The sequence below is a fragment of the Centropristis striata genome, chromosome 21 (assembly GCF_030273125.1).
Source record: "Centropristis striata isolate RG_2023a ecotype Rhode Island chromosome 21, C.striata_1.0, whole genome shotgun sequence".
Lineage (NCBI taxonomy): Eukaryota > Metazoa > Chordata > Actinopteri > Perciformes > Serranidae > Centropristis > Centropristis striata.
In genome coordinates, this window is record NC_081537.1 from 400,179 (window position 1) to 411,941 (window position 11,763).

Consider the following 11,763-nt stretch of genomic DNA (forward strand, 5'->3'; position numbering starts at 1 on the left):
GTTTGAAGTGTTTTGGTCCTTAATGATCTAAATCAGATATTACAGCTTGTTACTGAGATTTTATCACCTATACTGAGTAAATACATGCTGGAAACTAGAATATCAACAGTTACAAAGCTGCTTCACCAACACTTACAACCATAAGTATAAGTTTTAGTATTATTTTAGTCCTTTTGTTTCACCTAGATTGACCTTCTGAGTGGCTTGGAAGACATCTTGGTTCTCATAGACTTTATATGGCTCCGACCAAAAATGTAAACCTATGGTGATAGAGAGCATGTGGGAAATATTTGGTGCTTTTGTCCGGCGTGTCCCCATTATTCCTAAATCTGGTCCTCAGCCGTCTGACTCCCAGCTGTTGTTCATCATGACGCTGAGAGTTTACAGACTCTTTCTGCTTCAGCTGTTTCTGTTTGGATTCCTCCTCACAGAGAAATGACTGGGACAACAACAACAACAACAACCACTGGGACAACAACAACCAGCTTTAATGACTCAGACTAACAGGAGACATTCTTATTCTACAGGTTATTTAATGAGTAGAGAAGAAGAAAGTTCATATTCAGGTGGTGGAGTTAAATATTACCATTAATATCTGCAGTGTGAGGTGTTAATATGGTTTCATTCTAGTTCTGATCTATAAATGGAGCCATATTTACATAACAAATACAGAGAAAACATAACAGGACGATGGTGCCATCTAGTGGTGAGACACCAGAACAGCAGCTTGGTTTTAATCTGCTTTTGGATTTTTTGTTTGGTTTTGTTTAAAGTCTGTTATTGTTTATTTTCCAATGTTTTGTAACATTGTTTTTTGACTAACTTCAGGTATTAATTTGTGAATTTGTGAAGTTTCCACGTCCCATTTAGCGCGTCAACTCTTTTTCAGCAAAAGTGAAAACCACCATAACCAAGTGCAACATGATTTAACTGTAGTTTTTTCTGAGTTTTTTTCAAATTCTGAAGTGTGCATTCAAGCATTTTTAATGCAATCCTTTGTGTTTACCGTTTCTGTGATTTTTATGTATTTTTATTTTATTTTTATTTTTTCGTATTTTATGTGTTTTTTGTATTTTTTTGTGGGTTTTTAATGCATGTTTTTTGTGTGGTTTTTATGTGAGATTTTGGTAGAATCTTTTTTTATTTTTTATTTTTTTAAGTGTGTTTTTAGTGTGTTTTTTGTGTTCAAAATGTTGATCCAGTAAGTCAAAATGAAAAAAAAAATATATATATATATGTGTGTGTGTGTGTGTGTGTGTGTGTGTGATATATACATAGGCAGAATGAAAAAGAGTCAAAAATAGGCGTTAATATATTCTGTTGTAAGATAATGAATTGTATTTGAAGAGGTGAAGATTTCCTGTCAAATCTTTAGCTCGACTATAAAAAAAGGTGAAAACAGACAAAAAGTATCTTTTTTGTCATAATTTTGTCTTTTTTGTCATAATTTGTGTCTTTTTGTCATCATTTTGTGTCTTCTTTGTCATAATTTGTGTCTTTTTGTCATAATTTGTGTCCTTTTTGTCATAATTTTTTTTGTCATAATTTTGTCTATTTTGTCATAAGTTTGTAATTTTTTGTCACAATTTTGTGTCTTTTTTGTCATAATTTTGTGTCTTTTTTGTCATAAGTTTGTAATTTTTTGTCACAATTTTGTGTCTTTTTGTCACATACATGCACCAGTACAGGGAAATAAACAAACATTGTGTTGTAAGCTAATTAATTGTACTTGAAGAGGTGAAGATTTCCTGTCAAATCTTTAGCTCGACTATCAAAAAAAAGGTTAAAAAGTCTGACAAAAACGACATATTGTCAACCTCATGCTGTGCTCTCTGTAATGTTTTTGTGTCCTGTGTCCCTGCAGGAGGGTCTGGGGACAGGGACCGGGCCCCCGTCAGCCATGAGTCCTTCCTGCTGATGGCCAACTCTCAGACGGACATGGACGACTGGGTCAAAGCCATCCGGAGGGTCATCTGGGCTCCGTTTGGAGGAGGTAACACCCACCTCTGACCTTTGACCTCAACCTCCACAAACAGCATCACTTTGATTTTAAAGACGGAAACATTTTCATCTAATGCAGGGGTCTCAAACTCTAATTACCTGGGGGCAGTATAAAGATGACCAAAAAAAGACACAAAATTACTGAAAAAAAAGACACAAAATTACAAACAAAAAAAAGACACAAAATGACCATAAAAGACACAAAATGACCAAAAAAGACACAGAATTACCAAAAAAGACACAAAATAATCTTAAAAAAAGACAAAAACACTAAATTATAAAAAAAAAGATACAGAATTATCAAAAAAAGACACAAAATGACAGAAAAAAAACTAAATTACTTAAAAAAGACACAAAATTACCATAAAAGACACAAAATGACCAAAAAAGACACAAAATGACCATAAAAGACACAGAATTACGAAAAAAGACACAAAATAATCTTAAAAAAAGACACAAAATGACCAAAAAATGACACAAAATTATTCAAAAAAAGACACAAAATAATTTAAAAAAGACACAAAATTACTAAAGAAAGACACAAAATTACCAAAAAAAAAATATAGAATTACCAAAAAAGACACAAAATTACAAAAAAAAGACACAAACTGACTGAAAAAACATTAAATTACTTAGAAAAGACACAAAATAACAAAAAAGACACAAAATGGCCAAAAAATACACAGAATTACCCAAAAAGACACAAAATGACTAAAGAAAGACATAAAATTACTAAAAAAAGAGACACAATTATAAAAAAACCACAAAATTATAAAAAAAGAAACAAAATGATTAAAAAAGACACAAAATGACCAAAAAAAGTAATTAAAGGGACCTTCCACACACAACACGGTAAAGCTGTCTTAAACTAAACACACACATCTATGTGACGGACCTCCAGATAATAAAGTCTGTCTCCTGTGTGTGTCTCAGGTATATTCGGCCAGCGGTTGGAGGACACGGTGCAGTACGAGAGGAAGTCGGGCCCCCGGCTGGCCCCCCTGCTGGTGGAGCAGTGTGTGGACTTCATCAGGGGCCGAGGTCTGGACGAGGAGGGGCTCTTCAGGATGCCGGGGCAGGCCAACCTGGTCAAAGAGCTGCAGGAGGCCTTCGACTGTGGAGACAAGCCTCTGTTTGACAGGTAGACAGGTGGACAGGTAGACAGGTAGACAGGTAGACAGGTGGACAGGTAGACAGGTAGACAGGTGGACAGGTGGACAGGTAGACATGTGGACAGGTGGACAGGTGGACAGGTGAACATGTGGACAGGTGGACAGGTGGACAGGTAGACAGGTGGACAGGTAGACATGTAGACAGGTGGACAGGTGGACAGGTGGACAGGTAGACAGGTAGACATGTAGACAGGTGGACAGGTAGACTGGTGGACAGGTGGACAGGTAGACAGGTAGACAGGTGGACAGGTAGACAAGTGGACAGGTGGACAGGTAGACAGGTGGACATGTAGACAGGTGGACAGGTGGACTGGTAGACAGGTGGACAGGTGGACAGGTAGACAGGTCGACAGGTAGACAGGTAGACATGTGGACAGGTAGACAGGTGGACAGGTGGACAGGTGGACAGGTGGACAGGTAGACAGGTGGACAGGTAGACAGGTAGACATGTAGACAGGTGGACAGGTAGACTGGTGGACAGGTAGACAGGTAGACATGTAGACAGGTGAACAGGTGGACAGGTGGACAGGTAGACAGGTGGACAGGTAGACAGGTGGACATGTAGACAGGTAGACAGGTGGACATGTAGACAGGTAGACAGGTAGACAGGTGGACAGGGGGACAGGTAGACAGGTAGACAGGTAGACATGTGGGCAGGTGGACAGGTAGACTGGTGGACAGGTGGACAGGTAGACAGGTAGACAGGTAGACATGTGGGCAGGTGGACAGGTGGACAGGTAGACAGGTAGACAGGTAGACATGTGGACAGGTAGACAGGTGGACAGGTGGACAGGTAGACAGGTGGACAGGTGGACAGGTGGACAGGTAGACAGGTGGACAAGTAGACATGTGGACAGGTGGACAGGTAGACAGGTGGACAGGTGGACATGTGGACAGGTGGACAGGTAGATATGTAGACATGTAGACAGGTGAACAGCTGGACAGGTGGACAGGTAGACAGGTGGACAGGTAGACAGGTGGACATGTAGACAGGTAGACAGGTGGACATGTAGACAGGTAGACAGGTAGACAGGTGGACAGGGGGACAGGTAGACAGGTGGACATGTAGACAGGTAGACAGGTGGACAGGTGGACAGGTAGACATGTGGACAGGGGGACAGGTAGACAGGTAGACAGGTGGACATGTAGACAGGTAGACAGGTGGACATGTAGACAGGTAGACAGGTGGACAGGTGGACAGGTAGACAGGTGGACAGGTGGACAGGTGGACAGGTGGACCGGTTGATGTGTTCAATTAAAAATATATATTTTTTAAAGTATATATTTCCAGTTTAACTGAATAAGGGGAAAAAATGCAAGAAAATATCAAGATACGAAGAAACAGAAACAGTCTTAATCACTAAAACGTTACGTTGCACACTAAACATTGCCCTGTAAAGTTATATTAATTTGAAAAAATCGGGTTTTGGACTTTTTTGTTAATTACACATGAACATATTTACACATAAAATATATACATCAAATAAAGACCCAAGAAATAAACACCTGTCTTATGTTTTGACCCCACTAGATGGAGGTCTTGGCTTTAAAAACAGGCTTCATCAATGGTGATTGAGTGTGTTTTCAGCCCTTTGTTGAACAAAGAGCGCCATCTCTTGGGCTCCGTAAATACATAAAATGCTTCATGAGGCTTTTGAGAAGTAATTGATAGAATATCCAGTGAACCTTTATTTTCTGTCTGTCTTGCAGTAACACAGACGTCCACACGGTGGCGTCCTTGCTGAAGTTGTACCTGCGAGAGCTTCCTGAACCAGTCATTCCTTTCTCCAAATACGAAGACTTTCTCACCTGTGCACAGCTTCTGGCCAAAGACGAGGAGGAGGTATGTGTGTTTTTACCTGTACATCTATCCTTGTGAGGACCAATGTAGAGAGTGAGGACGTTTTTGGAAAGTGAGGACATTTTGGCCAAAACCAGATCAAACAGTAAATCTGAGGGAAATGATCTTGCTGCATGGACAGATAATTTACCTTGACAAGATTAATTAAATTAAGATTATTAAATCTAGAAATAAGCATGTTGAACACTGAAAATAAGAAATTAACTCTTAAAACAAGATAAATGATGAACACTTCTAAATCTAAAGTTTTTTTTATCTTGGTAAGAACCAAATAATCATCAGGTCACTCTGCTTGGGCCAGTTCATCACTGCTGGCAGCTTTACTTTATCTCTTTTGTACATTTTTTGTCTTTTGGTCATTTTGTGACCAAAAGAAGATGTAAAAAGACACAAAATGACCAAAAAAAGACACAAAAAACACGAAAAAAGACACACAAGACACCAAAAAAAGACACAAAATGACCAGAAAAAAGGCACAAAAAAGACACAAAAAAAGACCGTAAAAGTCCAAATAAAGACACAAAAAAGACACAAAAAGACCAGAAAAAATGCACAAAAAACACACAAAAAAGACACAAAAAAACAAAAAACACACAAAAGTCATAAAATCACTAAAAAAGACAGAACCAAATAATCCAAATCTTGGTAAGAACCAAATAATCATCAGGTCACTCTGCTCGGGCCAGTTCATCACTGCTGGCAGCTTTACTTTATCTGGTTTTAAGAGTTCATTTATTATTTTAAGTGTTCAACATGCTTATTTCTAGATTTAATAATCTTAATGTAATAAATCTTGTCAAGGTAAATTATCTGTCCATGCAGCAAGATCATTTCCCTCAGATTTACTGTTTGATCTGGTTTTTAAACACCTTTTTAGCAGTATAGTTCTATTTAAGGGTAAAGACAAATTTTGTGTGTGTGTGTGTGTGTGTGTGTGTGTGTGTGTTTCTGTCTATCTGTTATCAGGGGGTCCAGGAGCTGGGAAGGCAGGTTAACACTCTACCTCTAGCCAACTACAATCTCCTCACATACATATGCAAGTAAGTATTTAATCTATCTCATAATGTCAGATTTGAAGAAAGATGAATGTCTGTTTCTAGTTTGAGCTCTTTGTTGTTTCTGCTCAGGTTCCTTGATGAGGTCCAGTCCCACTCCGGAGAGAACAAGATGAGCGTCCAGAACCTCGCCACAGTATTTGGACCAAATATCCTCCGACCCAAGATGGAGGACCCCGTCACTATCATGGAAGGTACACATCATATTTACTGGCTGAATGATGACTGAGTTCATGCTAAAAGTCTCTGCAGACTGTTTATATATACACTACTGGTCAAAAGTTTTAGAACACACCAACTTTTCCAGAATTTAATTGAAAATTATGCAGTGTAATGTCTCAGTATACTCTGAAATTAATGCACATTTGTAACATTTAAAATTCTTTATTGAGCATGATAGTGTTTTGAAAGTAAAAAAAGATTCAAAATCACATTTTATGTTGGATTAAAGGACTAAAAAAAGACACAAAATGACCAAAAAAAGACACAAAATGACAAAAAAAGACACCAAAAGACACAAAATGACCACAAAAAGACATGAAAAGAATTCAAAAATGGACAAAATAGCCCAAGACTCCATGAGGTTAAGTTGTTAACCCATTTCTTGTTCCCTGAAAAAGGCCTACTTGTATAATTCTGAAATGTACATTATTTTCCAGTTTTGGTTAAGCTTACCTTTTTTTATTTACCTCTGGCAGTTCACCACTTACCTTTGGACCCTTTCAAGCTGTTCATTTGACTTGAACTGCTTGAATTTCAATAAAAAACTGGAAAAATTGGGATGTTCTAAAACTTTTGACCGGTAATGTATATATATATATATATATATATATATATATATATATATATATAAACTTTATTACAGGCTCTAGACCCAATAGCAAGACATACAACATAACTCGATACTGATACTCAGGAAAATATTCGATACTCGATACCATTTTCGATACCACCAGGATAAAAACAAAGACCCCAAAATTGAACAGAAATATTTTTAACAACAAGAAAAATGCAACATGTAAAAATGAACAGAACCACAGGTTAAATATTTACAATAAAAAACAGTTGTGCAAAAAGAAACTGCAACTATGATAACAAGCTTCAGATACTCGATACTTTTGAAAATGAGTATCGTATCCAGATGCAACGTTTTGTATTAGGGTTGTCAAAAGTATCGATACTCAAAAAGTATCGATACTTTTGACAACCCTAATACAAACATACTCTTATTCATGAGAGTTTTAAAAGGCACCCATACCAATGTTTCCACATATATGGTTGATATTTGACCGAGCTGCACCCTGGGGCTTGTCAGCATCATTATAATACAGTTTTGTGACTCATCAAGTGGAGACATAAATTTAAACATCAGGTTCCTCAAGAGAGCCTGTAAAGTGCTATGAATGAAACTGTACACTACCGGTCAAAAGTTTTAGAACAGCCCAATTTTTCCAGTTTTTTATTGAAATTCAAGCAGTTCAAGTCAAATGAACAGCTTGAAAGGGTCCAAAGGTAAGTGGTGAACTGCCAGAGGTAAATAAAAAAAGGTAAGCTTAACCAAAACTGGAAAATAATGTACATTTCAGAATTATACAAGTAGGCCTTTTTCAGGGAACAAGAAATGGGTTAACAACTTAACTCTATGGAGTCTTGGGCTATTTTGTCCATTTTTGAATTCTTTTCATGTCTTTGTAAGTCATTTTGTGTCTTTTTTTGGTCATTTTGTTTCTTTTTTTAGTCATTTTGTGTCTTTTTTTTTGTCATTTTGTGTCTTTTTTTAGTCCTTTAGTCCAACATAAAATGTGATTTTGAATCTTTTTCTTACTTTCAAAACACTATCATGCTCAATAAAGAATTTTAAATGTTGCAAATGTGCATTAATTTGAGAGTCAACTTTTGACCAGTAGTGTATATGACTGATGTCCTGTATGACTATGATCCACAGGAACCTCTCTGGTCCAGCACCTGATGACAATCCTCATCAGGGAACACGACCGTCTGTACTCAGGGAGGGACCAGGAGGGGGCCACCGTGCCCCAAACGGAGCTCCCGGTCCAGGGCCACCAGCTCCAGCACCGCAGCCTCGGAGCCTGGATCTCAGAGGAAGACCTCCAGAGCTGCCCGCCGTCCAACCCCGACCAAGACCTGCACAGCAGCGCCTCGTCTCTGGACGCCAAACTGTGTGCAGCCGTCACCCCCACCACCGTGACCCCCACCCAGACCCCCACCCCAACCCTGAACCCCGGACCCAAACCGGGGTCCCCATCAGGGAAAGGAGACGCCGTGGTCAGCCCGAGCAAACAAGCCAAGACCATCCCTTCCTGGAAATATTCCTTTAAAAGTTCGTCTGCGCCTCGTTCCCAGCAACAAGGCAAGCAAAGCAGCAACGGCGGCGGCAACGGCGGCGGTGGCAGCTCCGCGGCGGATACCACGAGCACGTCTTCAGGTGGGGGAGGGGGTGGGAGTGGAGGGAACTGGCTCATGAACGGTCTGTCGTCGCTACGGGGACATCGGCGTACGTCTTCAGGAGAACGTTCGGCCAGAGATCGTGACTCCACCGGCTCCTCGCAGAGACTCTCCACCTACGACAACGTCACCTCCTCCTCCAGCACCGGCAGCGTCCCCAGCGTCTCCAGCACGCCGTGGTCCACGTCCTCCTGCGAAATCTCCGTCCCCGACTCAGGAGCCGAGAACTGTGGAGCAGGGGGTGAAATAACTGGGGACAAAGGGGATTGGGTGGAGGGCCAGAGGGAGCCGACGGAGCCGAGCTCGGAGCAGGACAGCTGCGAGGCCATGGAGCTCTGCAGCAGCAGCGCCGCCTGCAGCGAGAACGGGAACAGCGTTGCCGTGGCGGCCGGCGTGCCGTCCATTATCATGTCTGAGGATGGAGACGGGAATAATCTGACACTCGGCGGTCTGGTGGAAGGACTGAAGGACGAGTTGCGGAAACAGAAGACTTCCTACGAGGCCAGGATCCAAAAGTAAGTCTTCTTAAGGGTTCGGGGGTTCCTAAAGTGGTGCCAGATGGGAAACTAACTTATATTGAAGTTTATTTTTGTAGGATAAGCCCTGTGAGTTGTCACAACTCGTTTACCAGGGGGTCCTAGCACAAAACATCAAGACATAACACAACTCAGCACAATACAATGAAAGGAAACAATACAATACAGACAATAAAATAAAATGTGTTAAAAATATGATCCCCACTCAAGGAACATAGGACCCTTTTTTGGAGCAAAACGTCCTATGTTCCCCGTTTTCCCCAAAAAGGGTCCTATGTTTCCCACTCGGGGCCCAAAATTTATTTTTTTTGTTACTTTGCAGTACATTTTTTGGCTTTTAAATACGGTTAAGGTTAGAGTTAAGGCTAGGGCTAGGGTTAGGGTTAGGGTTAGGGTTAAGGCTAGGGTTGGGGTTAAGGCTAGGGTTGGGGTTAGGGCTAGGGTTAGGGTTGGGGTTAGGGTTAGGGTTAGGGTTGGGGCTAGAGTTAGGGCTAGGGTTAGGGTTAGGGTTGGGGTTAGGGTTAGAGTTAGGGTTAGGGTTGGGGTTGGGGTTAGGGTTAGAGTTAGGGTTAGGGTTAGGGTTGGGGCTAGAGTTAGGGCTAGGGTTAGGGTTAGGGTTGGGGTTAGGGTTAGAGTTAGGGTTAGGGTTGGGGTTGGGGTTAGGGTTAGGGTTGGGGTTGGGGTTAGGGTTAGAGTTAGGGTTAGGGCTAGAGTTAGGGTTAGGGTTGGGGCTAGAGTTAGGGCTAGGGTTAGGGTTAGAGTTAGGGTTAGGGCTAGGGTTGGGGTTAGGATTAAGGCTAGGGTTAGAGTTAAAGTTAGGGCTAGGGTTAGGGCTAGAGTTAGGGCTAGGGTTAGGGTTGGGGCTAGGGTTAGAGTTAAAGTTAGGGCTAGGGTTAGGGCTAGGGCTAGGGTTAGGGTTAGGCCTTTTTGCCATGGAATTTGGCAGTAATGGTGGAAAAAGTAACAGACCGGGGAACATAGGACCCTTTTTGGGAAAAGCAGGGAAAAAGGGTCCTATGTTCCCCGGTCTCATACAAAGAGGAGAACATCGACACTCTCCTGTTGGACCATTGTGAAAAACATTTATTCAATGTATCTTTAACTTTTGTGCTAAAACCACCTGATCAACAGTAAAGTTGACTGTCAGTGATTGTTCTTTGTGTCCTCGTTGTCAGACTGGAGGAGTCCAGCGCTGCTCTGTGTGCTCAGATGGAGCGTCTTGGTCAGGAGATGGAGCAGGAGAGGAAGAAACAACGCATGCTGGAGATCAAACTACGGAACTCGGAGCGGGCGAGGGAGGACGCGGAGAACCGGAACCGGCTTCTGGAGAAGGAGATGGAGGACTTCTTTTCCACTCTGGGGGACCTGGCCCTGGGCGCAAGGACTAGTGACATCTGACGCTCCGACTCTTTGTGGACAAAACTGTTGGACGTATCAGGACGTTCCTTCAAAAGAAAACGGGAAGATAAAGGAACGGGTCGTATTTGTGAACATTCAGGACGAACTCAAAGGGAACTGGGACGTGGCCAGAGTTGGTCCTGGTCAGGATCGTCTCCATGGAGATCTGAGGGGTTTTGAGTTTGTGACGCATGCTTGAAATGGATCGTTAAGAAGATTGTGATTACGCTCCTTGATGAGTCCAGGGTTTTTGTCTTGTGGAGGCAGTATTTGAACAGTTCAGGTGCCTGTTTGTGACTGGTGGAACATGATTCTCTATATGGAGAGCACTGACTTCTCTTCTTCAACCACTATTTTACCAGGACGTTACATGAATGACTTCATGCTGAAGCTGTAAAACTCATCAGAGACATTAATGTTGAACACAGACAGCTGACTGATATTTATCTTTAAGAAATAGTGCGACATTTTTGGGGAATACACTAATTTGCCTCCATGTCTGCAGGATTAATATGAAGGTAGAAGCCGTTTAGCCCAGAACACATAATGGTCCAAAGTTTTGGAAAAAAATACTAATCATAGAAACAGGTCAGAACTGCTAGCCTAGCCTAGCCTAGCCTAGCCTAGCGCTGTCCAAACTTCAATATAAATGTGGCAACCAGCGCTTCTAAAGCTAGCTAATTTTATTTTTGTTTCTTTTTACAGTTCTAGGCTAACTCTAACTCTCCCCACTGTTTTCTATCTTTATCTTCAGATAGGCTAACCAGCTAATTAAGCTAACTAGCTTCATATTACTCCTACAGACATGAGGTTTCATTATAACTCTCAGTAAGAATGAACACACTTTCCTTCTGGAGCAGCAGTGAAGCAGCAGCAGGTGGAAGCTTTGCTGCCTCCAAACCTTGTTTTTCCTCCTCAGGCCCGTCAGTGCCTCGACACCACACCACCATCTGCCTGGTCCACACTAGTGATGGCACAACGAAGCTTCATCAAGCATTTCCTTTATGTTCTGACTCCACTAGATGGAGCTCTTGGCTTTAACTCTATGGAGTCTTGGACCATTTTGTCCATTTTTGAATCCTTTTCATGTCTTTTTGTTGTTATTTTGTGTCTGTTGTTGTGTCTTTTTTGGTCATTTTGTGTCTTCTGTGTCTTTTTTGGTCATTTTGTGTCTTTTTTTTAGTAATTTTGTGTCTTTTTATGTCTTTTTTGGTTATTTTTATGTCTTTTTTCTAGTCTTTTTGTGTCTTTTTTTAGTCATTTTGTGTCTTTTT

General features: G+C 41.3%; 1 protein-coding gene across 1 annotated transcript in view; it reads left to right on the top strand.

Moving 5' to 3' along the window:
• Positions 1-9,292, top strand: part of si:dkey-191m6.4 (rho GTPase-activating protein 22) — a 36,819-nt gene extending 27,527 nt beyond the window's left edge. The window contains exons 3-8 of the mRNA XM_059325033.1: positions 1,865-1,982; positions 2,912-3,142; positions 4,884-5,016; positions 6,001-6,074; positions 6,162-6,283; positions 8,035-9,292. Coding sequence (XP_059181016.1) covers positions 1,865-1,982; positions 2,912-3,142; positions 4,884-5,016; positions 6,001-6,074; positions 6,162-6,283; positions 8,035-9,074 — 1,718 coding nt within the window. The 3' untranslated portion in view covers positions 9,075-9,292. The remainder of the gene's footprint in view (positions 1-1,864; positions 1,983-2,911; positions 3,143-4,883; positions 5,017-6,000; positions 6,075-6,161; positions 6,284-8,034) is intronic.
• The last annotated feature ends 2,471 nt before the right edge of the window (positions 9,293-11,763 follow it).